The 22,378-nt window shown below is 47.1% G+C and overlaps 1 protein-coding gene across 1 annotated transcript in view; it reads left to right on the plus strand.

Moving 5' to 3' along the window:
- The window catches only part of LOC126540052 (integrin alpha-PS2-like), an 86,623-nt gene that overhangs the window by 36,718 nt on the left and 27,527 nt on the right, over positions 1–22,378 (plus strand). The window contains exons 2-11 of the mRNA XM_072286553.1: positions 1,445–1,563; positions 3,294–3,400; positions 5,578–5,698; positions 5,784–5,845; positions 11,650–11,698; positions 12,923–13,009; positions 16,079–16,171; positions 17,303–17,405; positions 18,393–18,495; positions 21,077–21,179. Of these exons, the coding sequence (XP_072142654.1) occupies positions 1,445–1,563; positions 3,294–3,400; positions 5,578–5,698; positions 5,784–5,845; positions 11,650–11,698; positions 12,923–13,009; positions 16,079–16,171; positions 17,303–17,405; positions 18,393–18,495; positions 21,077–21,179 (947 nt within the window). The remainder of the gene's footprint in view (positions 1–1,444; positions 1,564–3,293; positions 3,401–5,577; positions 5,699–5,783; positions 5,846–11,649; positions 11,699–12,922; positions 13,010–16,078; positions 16,172–17,302; positions 17,406–18,392; positions 18,496–21,076; positions 21,180–22,378) is intronic.

Consider the following 22,378-nt stretch of genomic DNA (forward strand, 5'->3'; position numbering starts at 1 on the left):
GCGCACGCACACGCGCACGCACACGCACACGCACACGCACACACACACGCACACGCACACGCACACGCACACGCACACGCACACACACACACACACACACACACACACACACACGCACACACACACACACACAACTGCTCGCCTGGCACCAACACAAGTGGTTCGCCTGGTAACCCTTTGCGGAACTCGACGATGCTGGATAGCATACTCAGGTTCCGCACAGTGCTTTGTTATGCAGTATTTCGCATAAAGTTGATTTCCAAAGTGCGTGGGATCTGGATAAATTCTTTCTTCTTCATTATTATTCTACATTTCTCAATTTATTATACAGAATTATTAATGTCCCCTCCCTGAAATTCCCTTCTTTGATTTTTCCTCAGTACCTTTTCTTCTTCTTTTGACTCAGTCAAACGCGGACTACTGTTTTTAAACACTTCTTTCGTAAACGTGCGGGCTCTTTGTATTTGCATTTTTTCTGTTTCTTACTACCACACAATCTTTTATTATTATTATTATTATTATTATTATTATTATTATTAAGTTAGCTTCAATAACTATACAGACGTCCACTGGGGATAACAAGCAAGGAATCGCGTGGTATTAAAACAAAAAGAATAAAGGAAAGTATAAAGGAGGCCTGTCATAAACTAAATACACCAATGCGTAACAGAGTGTATATTGCCCACCGCGAATTTGTGTCACTTTATGAAGCAATCATCATCATCGTCATCATAAACTCCTTGGTATTAGAGAGACCCAGCGCCCAAAGTAAACAAGCTGTGATGACTGCGAAGGCTTCTTAGCGATTATGTCCAGCGGCAGCGGAGCATCGGTGCTAGGCTACAGCCATAGAAACGTTTTACGAGACGTCTGTCATTAGCTCTGCAAAGCAGAGATTAGCTTGTTAATTTTTCCCTATCTTAATCATTCTATACGCTATTTGTACGACCTCCATCCCCAAATTCTAAAATTTAGGTACCGAATGATATTCTCAATTTGTGAGATTCCCTTTACCCCACCCTTTCGCTTTGTCTTCTTAGCTATTGTTTCTTTCTTTTGATTTCTTTTATTACTTATACTAGGCTGGCTGTGCCGTAATACGCACCATTTCATTTTATTTACGATCGGTTTCTTTCGCATATTCATTTACAGTTTTGTAATCATGCCCCCTGGTTCATGGCCTATCCGCCCGAAGTGGTTTTGCGCCAGTGTTGGCGGAGTCATCACGATCATCACCTCCAGTACCACTGTCATCATCATCATCATTACCACGTGTCCTCTGCCTGTGGAACGGGTAGTGCGCTCAGAGCACACTTTGGGACCGCGATTTTTTGGGACCACCCCCCGCATTGTACGGCGTGTGATACACATCAGATATTTTTTTCTCGTGCTTCTATACTTCTGAGCCAACTGACGGGAGGTGTCTTCTCTTGACCCCACGCAGGCTTTTGGTGGGTGCACCGGACGCCCTGGCGGAGCAGCGAAATGTTCGAGAAGGCGCTGTGTACCGCTGCCGCACCGAGGCGTCCGCCAGATGCGAGACTGTGTCGTTCGACAGGCTCGGTAAAACTGCCATCCAACTTTACTTCCTAGTTGCCTGTAATATGCCAACCACAGAGCCTCCTACGAAAATCCCTAGTGGGAACTCTGGCGCTGCGATTGTGCAGCTGTCATGGGAATGATGAGTAGTGTATACATGAGTCGGTCCAATCTGTGGGCTTGAGGCTTCAGATGTTCTTGAGGCGTTATTTATTACGCTTAATCTTTGTGAGTTTCCGAGCGATCGTAGTTTTCTTAAACGCCTTAAGGTAGCAATTCTCTGCACACATACGTGATAATTACGAATTGTTGTATATCTCGTTGAATGCAATCAATTAGCAAAGTACAAAACCGTTTGAAGCCAAAAGGTCGAAGTTAAAAAATGACGTAAAACCAACACCTCCTGCTAATACCCGCCATTCCCGCGTTCGCTGAACTACCTTGCAACTACTGTAGGATAGGTGGATGAACGGGGTGGTGAGTTGCGCCACCAAGCTCTTGTAGATATTAACACCACAGTTCCCTCTAGTAATTTTTTGTTGTAGACTCTGTAATACTAAGTCACGGAAGCTGAGAAATCTTGAGCGATACCTTCAAAACTCCGTGGCCTATACAAACGTCATACATGGCACCGCCTCAGCCGGAGTGGCACCACATTTTATCAGTTGACCACCGTGAAAAAAAAAAATAATTATCCTTTCGCAAGAACCATCGACAAAGAGCGCTTTGTAAATCGTCTCTGACCTCGTTGTTCTCAACTCACTTCCCTCTGATAGCAGGTAGAGTGATCGCAACTGTATTTGCAAACTCCGAATACCAGGCTGAGGTAGCCAGGCTGCGGAAGTATTGAGCTATTTTTCAGCGTCCGCGATCTGTAAACCTTTTGACGCCTTCTCTGCAACAGCACAGAGAGGCAACTGAGGTCGTGCGAGCGCCATCTGGCTCGCGTGTATACCTAGAGGTTTAGCTCGGGTGCTCCTATTAAATACATGTAAAAGGAGAATTTGTTTTTCTCGGCAACCACTGCGCCAAATTTGACGAGATTTGTAGCATTTCAAAGAAGAACTTAAAATATAATGACTCTTCGTTTCGAATTTTTTTATTTAGACTCTCAATTTTTTATTAACAATTGGCAAAAATCGAAAAATTTCAGGAAACGAAACTATAAAGTTTACAACTACGTAACTCGGCAAGAGAAAACGATATCACAATTCTGTGGATTGCATGTGGTAATACACCTAAAGCGGACAAAATTGATATGTTACACATGAATCCAAAGAAATATAGTTATGTGGAAATACAGCTTTTGCAGAGTCCTTGTACACAACGTAACAAATTCACGTAAAATATAAATTGACATACCGAATTTGTCCGTTTTGAATTATCTAATGGATGCCGTTTACAGAACCGGGATATCTGTTCTTGCTGCCGAGCTCTTAATTTATAAACTCCGTGCGTCTACTTTTTTTCGAACTTTCGAATTTTTTAATATCGATTCCACACAATTCAGGACCTAAATCTAAATTGGGCTTCCAACAGTCACTAGAATTTAACTTTCTCTTTCAAATGCTACAAATTTCATCAAAATCGGTCCAGGGGTTATCTCAGAAAACCGTTCATGCGTTTTACATGTATTCGAATAGGCCGCGTCGGAGTTGGGCCCGCGCTAAAGCCTCCTCCTAACGGCGAAGGGTACACGCACCTATCTCCCTCGTGAAGTGAGCGATCGCCATTTCCTTTCTGATATCGCGCAGGAACCACCGAGGCTCCACTGGGGCGATACCAGGAGCGGACGGACGACAAGTCCGGCCAATGGCTCGGCGCCACGCTGCACAGCGCCGGAGAGAATGGCAGCATCGTGGTCGGTGGTTTCTCAGTTCTGTGCACTTACAAGCGCCTTACAACAAAGCCACCTAGACAGCACAACGCATGTACACCCAGCCACAAAACTGTATACGGCAATGTTGTTAACATATTCTAGTCGAGGCCCGAAATGCAAATACCAGGCTGCGTTGTGCGGTCGCGGAGATAATCAGCATTTTCTCAGATCTCATGGTCCGTAATGTTTTGTGGCCGGGTGTACACTCTGCTTCATAACGCCATGCTATTAGTGCCGACTGGCATGTAATCTAATCGGAGTACCGAGTAAGCCGCGGTGATTTTGACGTCACCGCTTTCGTAACTCAAAGCTTGGCAGTGAAAAGTTCGGCCCTATGATAGCATGACGTCATAAAGCAGAGCGCACAGTGCCTTGTCGTATGCCTAGGTGGCGTTGCTTATACACACGCTGCCCGTGCGCTCTTCTTTCGCTATTTGCTGCCGCATCGGGGCCGATATAATCTAACGATTCTATTCCAATGTACTGACGTCATCGTGGCCGCCACCTCGGGGCACTGGTACGTCTAGAAGCTATACGTAAACAATTGGAAACGTGACAGCACGACAGGCGCATTTAGCGCGAAGCGACAAATCGATAACAGCCATGATCCGGTGAAAAAAAGTTGTCGTTTAATTAAAGGCGAAACAACTTACGCGTGATAAAACGGTGCGCCAACGTCATCGTGGCCGCCATGTTTGGGCGCTAGCACTCTGACAAGTTGTGTCCGTGACGTCACGTAAAATCTGCCCATTCATATTTTTTTGCGCTTTTCCAGTGATCCGAGCAGCACGCCGCCTACGTTATCAGCATGATCGGCCGGTTGTGAACGGTGTGAATGATAAGAGAAAAAAAGAAGGGAGCGAAAGGAATCCTTACATTATACCGGCCGCATTTCCATAGTACTGTGGTGCTGAGGCGGAAGGCTACTGAAGCCGTGCTCTTACGCTGGGGCCACGCTCGAGAGTGTACTCAAGAATTTGCAGGTGACGACGCTCGAACGCGTGGACACGTGAAGCAGTTTTACGCGCATTCACGCGATATCACTTGGACAAGGATGACGCCACCCATAGCTTCCACTCCGTTGCCGCCATCTTAGAGCGCATCTCTTACCGTTCCTGCGGCAAGCATCGGCGTCGGCGTAACCGAGCAAATGGGCATAGCGAATGATGAAAGTACCAACGCAGGGCGCAGCGGGGGATGAAAGGCGACGATAGCGAAGACAGCGCGAAGAGGAAAGCGTAGCGCCGCGACGATGGCTACGAGATGGCGCCAGAGTAGCGCGCGTCGTCTGGGAGGTCTGTCTGCGGCCGGCTGCTGGGAATTGTGCCCACGCGTCACCCACGCGCTGCCCCTCGACATCTCAGATAAGCGAGGCAGTAGCGCCACAATCGCTCCGTTTGTAACGTGCCGCACGAGGCAGATTGTCCGCGCCAGCCAATATGTAGCGAAATGAGCAACAGGTATAGAGCTGCGCTCAAATTTCGCATTAGGGAGTATCCTAAATCGTCGGTGAATTTTTGCACAACGGAGTACAAGTCCATACGCGAACTCTCGCGGTCGCAATTGCGTCAAATGGCTAACATGCCAAAGTGGCACTGCAATCCGAAAAGCCCGACGAACTGACAGCTCTAAAATGTCGCCCGTCGGAGCGTGACCTGACGCAATTATGAGAGCTTGCAATAAATGCTGTCGCTAACACCAAATTAGTAATCGTTCACGTATATAGATTAGCATCTCGTAAATGGCTTTTTTACTGTCAGAAACAAGGAGAATAAGCGGAATTGAGAGACTCGATTTGTTTGTTGCAACCAGACGAAGCCAATAGAGAACGAAGCGGTGTATGGGAGACACTTATTTGTATCAGGACCTTTATCATTTTCGTAACTTATTTTGCTACATGTTCCGGCTACGGGCGAAATATACTGTACGCTGATGTGTTCAGCGAATTTCAATAGCGCATTTACTGTACCAGCTATCTTGCACTGTCTAGAATATACGGGAACTGATGCCCTGACCCTGACAGAAGAAATGCTTAAACTGTGGGCTCGTGAGACGGCACAGTTAAGCGGCGTTCGTGTCATTGTTGTTGCCTTTTACAGAGAGCACGTATCCACGTGCATCGACACAGCGCGTAACGCAATCCTCCTCTTCCGTCGCAGGCCTGCGCGCCCCGCTACGTGTACTTCTCGGTGAACCAGAGGCGGCGTGAGCCCGTGGGCACGTGCTTCGTGTGGCGCAGCTCCGTCGCCGGCTTCAAGGAATACTCGCCCTGCAAGACGTGTGAGTCGCTCGCGCGGCGCGCTGCGAGCTGGCAGCGCGTGCATGTCGCTCAATTGTTGTTAACGGAGCCGAACGTTCATTGCAGCCGCCTGGGGTTACCACAGGCAAGGATACTGTCAAGCCGGATTCTCCGCGGCTATTTCCAAGGTAACCACGCTTTATTATTATTATTATTGTTATTATGTCGAGCCATTTTTGGCTTATAGTATTAGGTGTCAGGTTTCGCTTTCACACAGCTACTGGCCTCAAAAAACGTGCTTACCTTTAAGAGTCCCCCCCCCCCCCCCCCCACACACACACAACCTCCCCAGCACAATAGCCTGATGCTTAACTATATAAGACCACAATCACCACAGTTCATTTTTGTATAGTTAGGAGAGCCAAAGTGGGATAAAAATTCACCGACGATTACGACGCTCCCTAATGCGAAATTCGAGCGCAACTCTATACGTGTTGTCGCTTCGCGTGCGAATATTTTGCGTTATCATTATATAGGTACACAGTTTATACAAGGAAGACAACGCTGTAAACAGCGCGCTTTGTTTCCATGCAGACGACGCACGCTACACTGGCGCCTTATCGTATAGCCGTCGTCGCCGCACAGCCCATCTTGCGCGGCACTACGCTTTACTTCTCACGCTTTCGTTCCACTAACGACGAGAGCGGCCCTTCGTCGCGGGGAAATCGTGCGATCACTGTACGCTGCGACAACACGCACGGGAGCGTCAAATCGAGCCTTAAGCAGGAGACACACGGTACGATTCGGCGTCCGATCCGACGTGCGGCGCCTGCATGCTCCAGCATGCGGCATACGACAATTCGGGGGGCACGTTACGTGCATCCGAAGGAGCGAGCGGCGCATAAGCTCCGCCCAGATCCAGCGCGCCAGCTTGTACGCTCAGAAGACTTCATATCCACGTCGAGATAGAAATGCGATATAAACTCTGCACAACACTGCTTCGCTTTACGCGAACGCTGTCACTAACATTACGCCCCTGCGAGTGACAGAACACTTCACGACGGCGCGTTGTCCACTGACGGCTCCGCTGACAGCCAGCGATAGGGCCGGTAGGCCCAGCTAGGCGGACGCCATGGCCGACGGCGCTTGCGGTCCAGCCCGAGCTCGTCGAAGAGCGCCTATTTTTGCCAAAACGATTAACACTGCACTTACACTTAGGTCGCCTGTGATTAAATACAATTGGTTTATTCGACGCAGTCGTTGCGAAGGGCAAACGTGCAAGCGAAGCGAGCAGCCTCGCTCAGACGTTCAGTATGTGCTGTCTGCCTGCTAAATGCCCTCTCATCGCGACTCCCGACCCCGCCAGTAGCTTAGTACTGTTGTACTAGGCGCTGCTTTGCAGAACAGGCACACGTTCGAGATACTTTTACTGGACTGTTTTTGGCACGAAATTCATGCCGAAAACAAACTGCAGCCGGCAAGAAAAAAAAGAAATGACAGGCGAGAAACCGGCCCGCTGGCGCCGCCTCTCTGGAGGGAACGTCAGAGAACGTCACATGCCAGCCGCGTTGGCATTGGCAGCGGCCCAACGACGGTGCGGTTGTCGGACGATGAAAATCTGCCCGGTTTGTCGCACGCCGGACGTCCGATCCGGCGCTTCGGCACGGCAAAACAATCCGATTCCGGCTGCCGTTCCGGCGCGTCGGACACCGAATCGGGCCGTGGGTCCGATTCGGCGTCACCACTCACCATTCGCCAACACCACTCGTCATCGGCGCTTGCAGGAGCAGTGATTCCCGTCACGCACGCTGGTACCGCGGACTGACGACACCGCGGACGAGCGCAGCCCTCCTCCTACCTCCCTCTACCCTGCCTACCCCCACTCCCCCTATAAAGCGGCGGCCGGCAATCCAGCTCATGCGCAGGCCGTTTTCCGCCTCATGCTTTCGCTGTAGCGTCCTCCTCCACTTTCCTCCTCGCGCGCTTTTCTTTCACGCTGCGCTCAGCGTTCGCTTTCATCTCGCTATGAAAATATGACGCTGACCCTCAACGCAGGAACGGGCGCCGAGCTGTGCTCTAAAAGTGTATGTGAAGTTTGGTGGAAGCCGGTCATGTGGTAGAGGTATATACTATAGGGCAACTGACGGTGGTCTGCTCCAGACCACCGTCACTTTACTTCGCCCCTCGAAGAGGCAGGACGTGTGTCGAGTGAGCTCCTTATGGTGAACGCGGTTTAAATCACGCATCCGGGACCTCAAAGATACGTGACGCAATGGTAACGCGTTTGTCTCGCATTTACCGCCTAATCGCCACTGTTTTTTTTTAACACGTTAGCTGTTACACATTAGCTTATAAGCAAATAGAATCTATATTCAGTGGTACTTACATCGCAGTTTATGTCATAAACCAGAGACAATTCAACATGGTGCGACGCTGTGCTCCAATGAGACATCACGCAGAGGGCATTGAAAAAGGACTTACGGGCAACACCACAGGGCATTCGGTTCCTTCCCACGAAAAACGAGGGAGGGCTGCCGCTCGATCTAGCAGCGCAGCAGACGACTGGACTAGCTGGAGCTCGTGCTAAAACACCACGCCATTCAGCTTCCACGTGACCAACTTCTGCGTCATGTGGTCACTCCGCATACATCATCTGCGAAACGAAGCCGAAAGTGTACGTCGAAAAAGTTTGTAGTAAAAAAGTGATGTTCAAAACAAGATGCCCTTGGCGTGTTTCCGGCTCTGCAGTTACTTACGGATGCGTGCAATCAACAAAAGCATAGCCTTCGAGATTCGCTTCTGTCACTCCGAGGGACAGAAGCGAATCGAAAGTTCTAAAGATCATATCAGCACTCTTTTAATTGCTCACTCCAGCTGCGACGCATTGCCTGCTGTTACGTTCGACCTGCGGAGGCTGGCGATCTTCGGTGAAGCGACAGTCCCCAACCGAACGACGCCACCAAGTCTACTGCGGCGACTCGCTTTGAAAGGACGACAATGCGCCGCCTCCCCAACCGAACGACGCCGGGATGTCGACACGAAGTCGGCGGACCATGTATTGTTATGGATTCGTCGTCATCGTCACGGCTTGTTTGAAGCGGTGGAACTCCTGGAATAAGAAGTTTTGTGGCGCCGTCTCACAGGTCTTAGAAGTCGTCAGTCAGTGAACAAGCGCCTCGGCCACTGTCTGCGGGTTCAACTCTGGGACCAAGCGGCGCCTGCTCAGGGCAAGACCCGTGTCTGCGAAAACCCTCTCACCTTGGTGTCGTCAGTGAAACCTGTGCGGAAGTGAGTGTGTAAACCCTCCCCCTCCAAGGTGGGTTGGCTACGACGACTTTGGATGCTCCGAATTGGTCGACGGTGAACGACCGTTCTCCATCACTTAGGGATCTAAGGAGGACAGAGTGTTTATAAGCAGTGGTTGCGCGGCTGCTGAATGTGCATTCTCTCTCAGTCATGCTAGACTGACGAACTGTAACGTTCTCATGTAGATACTGTAAATAAATCCTATATTCCTCGTTCTCGATGAGAACAAGCCTCTCCGTTCAACAACGTCCCTAGCGTGGATAAGTTGGACGACGGCATTGGCCAGCTACCATCTATATTCTGCCCGACCCCAACCATTACACTGCGTAATCAAACACGCTTTTCTTTAGACTTCACCGTGGTGTAATACTAGTTCTTACTTCACTTACACAGCCAAATGACAGTAAATAAATGCACATATCACCTTTGAAAAGTCTAAACTGAGTTCATTTACTTGAACATTACTACCAAGCCGGTCCGACAGAACGCGGTGCAGAGCAATAAATAATCCGCTGTCAGTGACACTCCTAGGAAAGTTGGTATGTGTTCAAGTGCTGGTTTCCAAAGTTCAAAGCGAAAAAAAAAAAACCCTCACTGAAAACCAAGACGCAGGATCAGAAGGAGCCGCACACACAATCGCCGGACCTACAACTGACTTATTGAAACATCTTACATTTAAATGCCGCTTTCGCCGCGCAAGCGCGCCTACAAAAGAAAGAGACCAATCAGACACATTGAAGATGTCAAGCGAACCCCCATAAAAAGCGCCACCCTTTCTCTGTGATAAGCACGCATGGGTCGCTTATGCAAACCCGCTCGTTCTTTTTGATATCAAACGCTTCAAGCACTTCGCGCTCGCGCTTTGACCGCCCCCTGCCGGTGGTGCTGGTGCATCATCGGCCCAACTAGCCCAGCAATTCACGCTTTTCAAGGTTCCTACAGGATATTGTTGGGGACGTGGCAGAAAGTCGCCGTATTGAACACTATTAAATCTTTAGACGATGTAAACATGTCGAAAAATGTGTCGGATGTTCTAGCCTTGCAGACGTTTCGACCGGTGCGTGGAGCCTGTTAACCTGTACGGTTAACTTTCGGTCGAGCATTAGAAGACCGTCCATGTTTTGTTTGTTTGTTAATTTGTTTATTGACAATATAACGCTCAAGAGCGGTTTGTCTTGGTGCCAAGGCAAAAGGCGGCACTAAAAGCCACCTGACTAGGCCTTTGACACCAGACAGCACGCGCAGCACACAACATGAGCGCAACATGCTTCAAAACACACTGCAAAATATCAAACACATACAAATTAAAATGCATGTACAGAGTATCAAACACGATAAAGCAAGATAAGGAAGAATGACAGAATTAGTCAACACATTAATCATCAACAAGACACAGAACTATTAAGGCCAACGGACTACAATTGGATTTGAAGAGAACAAAACAAATGTACAACAAAATTACAACTGTTGGAGGAAATACATTTTAGTTAGTTTTCTGAAGGCAAGCAAGGAGGGAGCACTCTCCATTGTATCTAAAAACGATGGATAACAATTCATTAGGTTCGGAATTTGCCATTTTAATAATTGCACACCGTATCTAGTTCTCGTTTTAATCTTTACAAAGTTTTTATTTCTGAAATAATATGGTGTCTCCGTATTTGTATATGTATGAAAAAACAGCTCACGATTTGCTTTTAATTCGAGAAATATCAATTCCAACAAACGCTGTTTATATAACATTTCTATGTCAAGTATCCGGTTCTCGGCAAAGTATTAGTGTTAGTTCTTCTTCAATATCACCATGCCCGGAGAAACAAAGCCCGCAGAAACAAAGCTACAATGAGTATTGTCCGTCGCGTACGCAACTTTGTTTCCTGTGGAGTCACTGTTTCGTGATAGCGCATGCAATTATTCACTTATGCAGTGCTCTATCCTAAGCACTGTATTTCAGTTTAATTTTTATTGCAGGTCATCTTGCGTGTCAGGTGTATGATAACTCATATGCAGGTAACCATGACGTGCCATATTTTCTCATGCATGGCCCACTCAAGCATGCGCGCATATGTGTATATACAATACCTGCTTCCCAAGATTACCCATCACGAAAAAAAAAAAAGAATCCCGAGGGAGGAAGACAGCGCCAATGAAATTATGTCCGTGAAGGCTGACACCTTTAATATAAATCTGTACGGTGTCTCATATTCATCGGCAATCATCAAACGCAACTGTTCGATCGATCATCACAGCCACCACACAGATGATGTTATAAATTGTGGCGAAAACAAATAACATTCTGCGCGTTTTACGTTTGATGAAGCTAACACATCGGCTCAAAAGTTTCGGGGCTCGTCGTTTACTTCCCACTACCATGCAACGGGTCACCGACTTAGCCAGCAGAATCGAGAACAGATGAGTTCGTACAATAGTGATGATACTAATTCAGTAAGTGAAAGTTCATGCTCTACATCCCCTTGGCTATATTACAGTTTCTGCAGCATGCTTACTTTTGAAAGTGTTTATCTATCTGAAAGCAGTGCGCTTCGATAGTAGCGAATATTTCTTCAGTTTAGCATGCTGATATCATGTTGTGAGTGTTGCGCTTAGTGGAAAACGCATCTGCGAAAGAGCCATTCAACAGTGTGAAATGTTTTTGTTAATATTATGTTTTATGATAAATTATCTGCAGGATAATCGTCGCTTGTACATTGGAGCCCCAGGAAGCTGGTACTGGCAAGGTACGTGACGTTGTGCAGTCGGGGAGCTAAAGTTTGCTGGGAAAGGTGGCGGGTTTATTAATGGCGCGTAAGGCAGAAAAAAAAAAAGTTGCGCGTAGCCTAACGAAAAGAAAAAAAAAGGAAAGCAAACAAATCCATAACTATTCCAACTCTTCCGTTCAGCTCTTTTGTGCGTTATTTAACAGAGGGATAAATGGCGGAATGTCTTAAATGTCACATCACTTCGCATGATTGCAACCTCTGTACGACTTATTCACAGTGCACTGATGTGTCTTGGAAAAGAGAAGGATGTTAGGATGCGCTTTTATTAAAAACTGTCACGTGAAGAACGTGACCACTCAATGGTGAACGAAAAAAATAAAGATAAATAGCACGTGCTTAAATCGGGAACAGTGGCAGAAAGGACACAACAGCGCTGAATCCCCTCAGATTGATCCGTCATATTGATCCCTGATATTGATCACTCTCGTCGGCAAAGCGCATTCATTGGTGTCATCGTCTTCAGATGTCCGAGACGTATGTAGTTTGAAACCGTACAAACGACTTAGAGCATATTTTCTTCTTCTCTGCCTTTGAAATTTGACGAAATGAAGCCTATCGACAAAACTGAAAAGAGCAGTTGCACGACATTCGAATGATACGTCGATCAAAGGCAACAACGGTTGAAGCGCAACAACGTTACCCAAACGCTGTTATCGTCCAAGTGCCGCAGCTGGTTCACCAGAAAGGGCGAGGCGCTGTCATACAGCTTTCTTCAAGCACTTGTGGCAAAAGTGCCGTGAAAATTCGCATTAATAAAATACGAAGAAAAAAAACGGGAAGTGAGTTTTATACGCCCTCGGTCCGTAAGACATCAGCGTTTCGACCGTTTGGTTATTGCCGTTTCAAATCGACCCCGCTACAGGAAAGGATGCCCATTTCTGCGCTGAAAACTACTCAGTCCTAATATGTACTCAGAGACGGGGAAGAACTGACCAACCTGACGACTGTGAGGAGTGGTTCACGGACCATACGTTTTATAATTTGGTGTTGTGGTATCTTCATAGAGCGGGGCCTCCAAGCTTATACATAATTTAATTTCCAGATTATGACGTGAGGCGACCCACGAAAAAAAAAAGAAAGGAAAAGGAGAGAAAGGGGGGGGGGACACCGTAATGTTATGTGCATGAAACTACGAGCATGACAACTTTCCGCGGCCTGGCCTGCTGCTGTCCGCGGGGGCAGGCCAGGAATTCATGCAGGACCTGGTGGACGTGAGCCAGAAGTTCAACACGTCTGAGTCACCTTCCTCGGATGACGACAGCTTTCTCGGTGCGTACGCCTGACGTCACCATTTTTCTTTTCTTCCTGCTGTGTTTCAGTTCAGTTCAACTTATCATCCCGAATGCACACTGTAAAATAATTTACAACCTTAAAGCGAAAAAGGCTGTAAATGTGTCTATAACTCACACCGTTAGGGTGTGATTTATATAACTGGCACCCTAAGGGTGTGAATTATAGACACATTTACACCTTCTTTTTTTTCACTTTTAAGGGTGTAAGTTATCTTACTGTGCACTCCTGGCCGGAAGTTTATAAAGCAGTGGGGCTGTACAGAAAACAGTCGAAACATTTTCCCTACGTATTCAATTGTGAAAGGTTGAAACACAGCCAATGGGGGGGCTGTGGCCTTTATATTTCGAAGCACCGTGAGCGGACGCAGGAAATGAAGTCATTTGAACACATGTATATAAAAATAGTAATATATAGTAATAATATATAATCGCCAGGGTTGCAGTGACATAAGCGCAAAGTATTCGCAACTGCAGCTTTTCTGTTCTCTTTTAACTTTTAGAGGTAATTATGGAGACGTGTTTTCTCGAGCACTTTTATTTCGTTTTCGCGTTAAAGAGGCTCCTGTCAGTAATAATAAGAGCAAGGTGCTCGGATAATTTTACGCGTTAGCACACGAATCGCGAAATCTGAGACATATTCGAATATTTCCGCAGCCCGGGCACGCAACCTGGTACTCTGTTGTCTGAGCCGTTAGTTCAGCCGCATAGCTGAACCCACGCCTCACAGACAGAACAAGGCATGTGCATTTCGATCCATGACGTCATGCTACCTTGCCCAACTGCCATAAAATCTAATAGGGATGCTCCCCAGTAAGCCGCGGTGTTTTTGACGTCACCGCCTTATAGTCACTCCGGGCTTAGCAGTGGAAATTTCGGTCCGAGTTGCATGACGTCATAACGCAGAGTACGCAGACCTGCTATCTGGGAGACGTTGGTCGAACAACATTTGTTCGTAAGGTTCTTGTCGGCTGCGAGCGCACAAACTGCTCGGAAAATTAGCTTTTTTCGCAGAACTAACGCTTTGTAAGCTTTTGACTCTGAATGTACCAGTTTTACTCGGTCTCTGTCAGCGGCGAAGTTATAAGTAGCTGTGCGGCTTGTGCGCCGCGTGCAGTTTAAGAAAACGCGACGATTTTAACCACGCACGCGCCTTGCCAGACTTACGCGCAACCTGTACACAACGTTTGTTGTCACCACTCGACAGACGGCATGCCAAGGATAGTATTTGCAAGGGAAAAGTATCTTCGCAGCTGCGCCCTTGTCGATACGCTCGACGCATGTATATATATATAGCCACGAAATTCATGCTGCCACTTCCGCGAAGGGAAAGGCAAAATATGACAAAAATAATATTATGAAGAAAGCTCTGGTTTTCTGGGTAACTTCCTACTGCAGACTTTTTACGTAAGCTACAAAGCAGTTGTAGCAATTGCTACGATAGGTGGATGTCTCATTTTCCCTTAATTACTTCTCTCCACCTTGCGGGTTTCCGCAGTATTATTACGTCAAACTCTTGCCTTTGCTTCGAGTTTTCGACAAGTTCGACTTCGCTCTGCCATCTGCTAGCCGCCTGGCTAGCTCAGATGGTAAAGCGGCTGCCCTGGGAAGGCGGCGGTTCCGGGTTCGAGTCCCGGACCAGGATGAATTTTTCTTCAATTGGAAAGCTTTTCTTTCTAGGAACCCGTATGGGTTTCCTTTGTAGCAATTGCTACGATTGGGTGGATGTCTCATTTTCCCTTAATTAAAGACCGAAAAAAGAAGTTACAACGCAGCGTCTATTGTATTTCTTGCGGGGAAGAGGTGTCTTCGCGTATTGCATGCTAGTATACTTTCCCACAGGCAACGGCTTTATCTAGGACTTCGTAGCTTGCTTTAAATATTAACACCTTAACACATTAGACTTTCTCTGCTTCCTTATATTCATTTATACACTGTCACAGACGTTGTCGCTCAGGAGTGCGATGCGAAGAGGCGAGGTTTCCAATGCACTCGATTCGCAATACGCCGTGTGTTTGTCCTCAGTGAACTGCCACCATAAAAATGGGATTCGGTCGGAACTTGAATGACCACGAATATACATACACCTGTCATCCACGATAGAAGCGTAAGAACCGAAGTTTAATTAGTATTAATCTATTATAAGTAAGCCTGCAAGTGGCATCGGCTAGTGTATTTGGTAAGACCGAAAAATAAGAAACGAACACCCTTATAAAAGATCGCATAAACAGTGAGAACGGTTGCTTTGATTTCATGTGTTGTCTTACCCGCCTCGGTGATTCAATGGTCATGGCGTTCAGGTTCGACTCCCGATAGGGGATGCAAGACAGATGCACGCTTACAGAGATTTCGGCGTACGTTAAATAAACCGAGGAGGTCAAAATCAATCCGCATTCCCCTATGCCGTCGCGTTCCTCGATGTCTAACTGCGAATTTGGGATGTAGTAGCTCATAAATAATCTTCGTGCCTTCTTACTACAGCAATATGAACAATATCAAATTTTGTGGCGTCTGTCGCAGGTGTAATTATTATGCTTATCATCATTGTTTTCTTTTTCAGAAGTCGGTAGAAAACTATAGTTCATCTGACCTGGAATTCCATTACGCGTCCACTCAGTATGCATTTGTTCCGTCTTTGGGGTAATCTTCGGGTTGCAAGTACGTCGCCATCGTCGATCATTATCTTCGCCGTCGTTATCACCGTCATCGTGCCGTTATCGCTGTGCACGTAGCGCTTGCATGCCACCGGCCAGCTACCACGGTTTTGGATTGTGCTTAAAGCCGTTCCTTCGAATGCAAACAAGACGGACGCACGCAAAAAATTGGAGACTTGGAATGATCAACATTGATTGAACAAGTGACGTCTCAGGCTGGAGCCGGCATTCCGACAAAGATACTTGTTCATGGAGTCCCTTTGCCGAAACGTTGACTCCTGAGGCACCCCTTTTGCCACCAATGTTGATCAGTAGCTGCACGTTTCTTTTCTTACTTCTTTTTTCACGAGCACAGGGCCCCAGTACTATGCCCCTATTTCTTGTGTTGTACGCAGGCTATTCCACCGCCGTGGGCAAGTTCTCCGGTGGAAACGACTACGATGTGGCTGTCGGTATACCCCGTGGCGAAAGCCTCTCCGGCAAGGCGAGTGACACCTCTCTGTGATCTGCTGCAGCTGCTGGACTAAAGATAATAAAGCTGACAACGTGTCACTTGAAAGGGCAGCAGATTGTTAGGAAACATGTCATGATTATACTGGGGACACTGGTAGCACAAAGCAAAGGAACAACCAAACGGTCAAACGGCCTAGTTGGTTGATTTGCATCTCGAAAGCTTTTCTTTAAGCGCCGCGATGTACAGTACACGACAGAAACAAGAGGACAACTGACCCAGGTTTGCCTGAGTCGGAAGTAGCGCCCGTGCGTGTCTGTCTCGTGATCCGGTTGTTCATTTGATATCGTTCTACCGCTCTCTCCAGTGTACGCTGAATCGCAGCCACAACCGGCAGTGGCATCCGTCTTTGCGAACTACAGTTAGCATCGCGTTCGACTTCCTTGACGCCGAAGTCGATGCTCTATCTAGCGGCCCATATTTAATAAAGTGTCAACACATATTTTTCCGGAACTTTTCCCTCGTTGCGTTAGAAGAGGCATACTCGTCGGAACACTGATCGTGAAGTAGAGTTCACCAGGATATGGTGTTGCGGCATTTCAAATCAGCGCACTAAACGGAGCTACAGCCACTCAAACCCGCCTGACGCAGTAGTTTTATGCGGCATTTTGTTGCTAAGCATTTTGTTGGTCCCGTGTTCGATTTCCGGCAGCAGCTGCTGTGTTCCGGTAAAGGTGGAATGCTAAACATAAGTATATAAATAAGAAAGAAAGAAAGAAGGAAAGAAATATGACCTAAGCAGGCTTGTGCGACCGCGCAGAATTACAACCTTATATCCAGCGATTAAGTGCGACTGGTAGCCCAAGTATTCACGGCTTATCCGGAAACTTACTGCAGTCTCTCTCATAGCTTCAGTGAGCTTTGGGACGTTAATGCTCACGAATCAACCTACAGCCATTTACAAGCTGAGAATGCAGCTGAGATCTCACCTCAAAGGTAAGTTGTATAGGCAGTCCGTACGAGATTGCTTTCCCAATTTTCCTTGCGTTGCGTGCGGTCGCAGGCGTTTGTGCTCATCATAGTGAGGCGCGTCATAGTGAGTTGCGATTTGTCCCTCCGTTGCGAGAACGCGTTTGCCAAATGGCATGCCTGATTATCTCGCAGGTAGCCCTGTACACCAGCCAGTTCCGGTCTCTGGGCAACCTGACGGGAGACCAGATGGGCGCCTACTTCGGCTACGCGCTGGCCACGGTGGACCTCAACGGAGACGGGTGCGAACCACTCTTCCCAAAGCGCGCTCGCGTTGTGCTATGCGTACTATAGGCACTAACACGCCAAATGTGCGCTGTGTATGTCGCCGAGCAGCATGCGGTTGAAAAATTCCGAAATTGCCAATGAGGAAGAAAGAGGTAATGAATCATCCGTTTCTTTAAAGAATGCGAGCACGTTTATGCATGCTCTAAATCACTGTCAAAAGAGATAAATGTTACAGAGACAATATTATCACGTTTGCAGGTCTCTAAAAAGAAAATTGTCAGGTGCTTTGTGGCACTTGAGATGTGGCAGACCAGCGTAACGTGTTTGGCATTTACTGTCACCCTTAGCACACTCCCTGATGAGTTGGTGAACAAACTACCTTCGCCGTCATACGTTCTTTACATGCCGTAGGGACGCGTTCCTAATCATGTAGTCGTCGGCATGCCGTCGTCGTCATGCAGCTCTGGACACTAGTCGTCATGCCGTGCTTGTCAAGATATATCGCGGTTCTATCGTGATCATTTCATCGTCACTATAGCGTAGCCATTGTCGTCAATAATCACAGATGCAAGACGTAAAGGCGAAGTAAGGAACAGAGAGGTACACAAGAAGCTGTCAACATAAGCCTTCCCAGTAGCGGATGTGTCCACTGTAGCGGATGTGTTCAACTTTGAATAGAGGCGGCGCCTGCACCTTAACATTTGCGTCCTTACGTTACACTCGCCTGGCCGCGTTGCCGTTTGGTTAAACATCTGATTGCCCTTGGATCATTAACATGTTATTTGCGTAAAGTAACCCTTCATATACGTCATTTCCTGCAAGCATTACAGTTATTAGCGTTATCTTTGCATAACGTTTACTTTACCATTGAAGCAAATATAATCGAATGCTTCGCTTAACAATGATGCCCTCATAAGCGTGGACTCTGCCGATTTTTCTTCTCCTCCGGCGCTGCGGCCCACAGTGACATTCATTCATTCATTCATTCATTCCGACCGCAGGCTGGATGACCTGGTTGTGGGCGCTCCCCTTTACACGGCACTCGACCTCAAGGATGGCAGCTACGAAAGGGGTCGCGTGCACGTCTACCTGCAGAAGGCGACGGTAAGGAGCGCGTGTTAGCGGCTCGGCGAGCGTGACTGTGCGAGAGTGTCTTGCCTGTCTGTACAATGCGCAATGTCTCCGCACTGGCAGTGGAGAGATACAGGGTTCGAACTGAAGACTTGCCGGAATAGGGAACAACTTGTGACGAGAATGAGGAGAGATATGAGAGCCTGTTCGAAAAAATCCGAGCAGTCAACTTGACGCATCAAGCTCTGACCTGACTATATACTCGGTGGAGATACAGTGAGAGGGGTAGGAAAGGAGACAAAGAGAAAGATGATAATGGTGGCCGAGCGGTGGAGTGACGGAAGATAGCACGTACACTGATCCTTAAGGCTCTCCCCTATGACCAGTGTCTACGTCGCTCTCGTGCAATAAACACAAAATAACCTCCAACACCAAATGAGCGCATGTATAGGTGGCGAGCCCGCTGACTCGAGGTAACTGCTTCTGACGATAGCCGATAGCAAAAGGAGTGTAAGACAATGATACGAGAGATGAAAGATGATAGAAGTGATGCGCTCTAATGCGCAGCGTGTATAACACATTCGATGTGAGCCGGTGTCTGTTAAGACCTTTGATGCAATGACGCGCTCCTTGTGTATCTGTGACCAGCTGCTCGCAGTATCTAAATGCACTCGCCCGAAGAAACCGCAACTCTCTCGATAATGGGTGGGCACCTGAACCGTATAGTCTGCAGAAGGGCAGCGATCGACGCTACCAGGTGCCCCACCTCACGCAAGATGCCGCGTTTCTACAAGAAAGATCGCCTTCGTGCATAGCGTTCGTGGCCAACGCTTCCCGGTAAACATTACGGTTACATAAGCTGCAGTTCTCGGGAAGCGTGAGAAGCAGTCGGCGAGGATCTTTGAATGCTATCGCGTTCCACTCTAAAGGTGAAGCTTAAGCGTGGTCCAAATTTTTTGAAATATTTGCTTATTTATTACACCGTATACATCGTTGAAAATGACGAGTTCACAAAGTTTCGAAGCCGTTTGAAGCCCGAAGGACGGAGTTTAGGGAAATTAATGTGCTATAACCATCATTCTCATGCTTTCTGAATCACCTCGCTTGCAACTCCCGTAGACACCAGCGCCAGAGTTCCCTCTAGTAATTATTATATGAAACTCTGCTTCAAACATTGTAACATGCATTCTAGATGCATTTCTTGAAAGATGAGCACGGTTTCCCCCACGAAGACGCTTACGACCTTGCCCTTTTACTCGAGCTGTCAGCTGTACATTTGTCAGCGCTGCAGTTGTCCTCCTGATTTCGAAGGCCATGTCCAAATGAACAAAGTTGAAAAAACAAACGTACTCGTAATTAATTTAGTGGCGGCGTTTTGGAAATGAAAGAGAAGATAACGACAAAGACGGCTGCGACGCTTAACAACTACTACTATTGCATTGAGCGCGTGTCGACTGGATTCAGCAGAACGGCACAGGACAGGTCACGTGAGGAGGCGTTTGGAGAAAGCGTTCGGCGTACGGCGTCTGTGGACCAGAAGTAGCGGCCAGCTCAAGTTCCAGGCCCAATGTCGTTGAGCGCAAGCTCCTTCCCGTGGCCCACGCTTGGCGTAAGCCATTTCTGGTCTCCAACCAAGGGAATCCAGCGTTTGCCCCACGTTTCCAAATTTCCAGTGGGTGAGGAATGCTACCACGACGTCCGGCCGTTGCCTCTGCCTCGAAGGTGGCCATCGTAGGCCACAACTGCAAACAACTCAACCCGCGTTCCATCGTCACAGGGACTGCGTTTGCCGAATGAACCGGTGAAACTTCTGCTCTTTGTCAGAGTGTACCGTTTCTATCTTAGTTACGCCTTAGTGCTGGGTTTCTTGCCTAGCGGTGTTTTTCAGGAACATACGTGACTTGCATTGTCGGTGGCCCATGCGCGAACTAGCCATATATGATGAGTTGTGTCGTGTGTATACAGTATATGCGTGTGTTGTTTTTGTATCAGCGGGCCTCGTCATTTGAAATGACTGTTTCGTCATGCTTTAAAGATCGTCACCTTAACATGAACCTACTAATAACATGGGCACGCATACAATTACGCGCAAACATCTTGGAGAACAGGACGTAAGCGAACTCCTTACTTATGTAATGGCAAGTGCTTGCATGAGTCTAAAACGCGCGCGCGTAATGTATGCACGATGCCTTCCTGCTCATTACATGCATTATAAAAACATTTTATACCCTCTGGAGCATATATTTTTGCCCCTCAACAAACGATCGTCATCTGTCTTGCGTGCATTTCCTTTTTCGAAAACTCGGTGCTCGCTACTTTCCTGTCAAGAACGATATGTCACGCAGATAACGCTGATTTGACGTTCGTGATCGGGACTTACCGGACGCGCATCGTTATATAATCGTTACATTGTTATATAAATAAAGGAATGGCAATAAACACAGACGACGATTAGTGCTGTTGGACAAATATTTACCCCAAAGCGTGTGAACTGTCTTGAATGCAGGAGTGAAACAAGAACACCTCTACTTATCGACGAGGTGTTATTAATGCGTCATACTCCCACTGACTATCTTAGATACGTACATTTAGGTACCTTTCTTTCTGTGTGCAGAAAAAGCTGGAACGCGCAACATTTCTGGACGGTGATCAAACAAAAGGACGCTTCGGCATGTCTCTTTGCTCTTTGGGCGACCTGGACCGCGATGGTTATCAAGGTGAGTGCTTCTACATACAGGTCACTCTCACCATATATGCTCTGAGATATAAAAATAAAATCCCTCTGATGTAATTTGCAGCAATAGAAAATAAGTATTAAAGAAAATAATTGAAACTTAAATTATCTTGGTTTTGCCTCACATTGTTTGCTTACCGACAAAGTAACAATAGACGCAAATTTCGATGTGTGTCACAAGCAGTGTATAATTTACCCTGCCTATATATGTTGACCTTTACCAACTACGCAAATAAACAGGCACCCCACAAGCAACATAGACATCATGTTCTTGTGTGGCGTATTTATTTGCGCACTTGAACGTGTCCTCATTAAGGACACCAAGATGCCCTAGTGAACTATATCCTTTCTTTGCCCTGCCTTTTAGAAGGGAATTTATCTTCGTTGTTAAACTGGGACTCGTGGGCATGGTATGTCTTGCATTTCATAATAAAAGGACGTTTAACTATTTTACTGCCACTTCTTCCGATCTACAGCAATGCAGGTGCATCGTACTGTAATGCGCGGAACGTCGCAACGTATCGAAACCAGCAAAACGCGAAAAGTGCTGCCACATTTCTCTTGAGTTGTGAAAGACTTGTTCACTGGCGTGCTTGCTTGTCTAGCAACACGCAGCAACGAATACTGCGCTCGTTTTCTGATATGTTTGGTTTGCTATGTTTATTCTCACTAATTTCATATGCCGCGGTTTTGATGACCGTGCGTATGGGGACACTGCTTCGCGCCCAGAGCATAAAATGGCCACTATAAATTAGTGTTTGGTGTTATAATGGAAACGTATACGGGGAGAATGCTTCGAAGAACATTGAGTGCTGACGAAGCGCTAGCAGCTATCTTTCAGGTTTCACAAGAAGCGATTTATCAAAGCAGAAGGGCAACAAGTTGTTTTAGCTCCTAAGACTCCAATGCCAATGAAAGTTTTTGCAATGTACGTAAAACATTAAGTCATTTGTACCATCTTCATAACCGTAAGAAAAATTTACGAACGGGGTATGTATTTAAGAAAACGTCGACCACCAAATGACTAAGCAAACAAATTGGTTGGCTAGTCACTATTTTATACTAGTCCGTGCATCTATTGATGAAGTGATGTCCATTGTTGCTTCTTGGCAATATGGAGCGATTATAGTCGAGCAATTGTTGTTTATATGTGTTCCTGGCTTTGAACTGTGATGGTATCTT

Source organism: Dermacentor andersoni, chromosome 2, assembly GCF_023375885.2.
Source record: "Dermacentor andersoni chromosome 2, qqDerAnde1_hic_scaffold, whole genome shotgun sequence".
Classification (NCBI taxonomy): Eukaryota; Metazoa; Arthropoda; class Arachnida; order Ixodida; family Ixodidae; genus Dermacentor; species Dermacentor andersoni.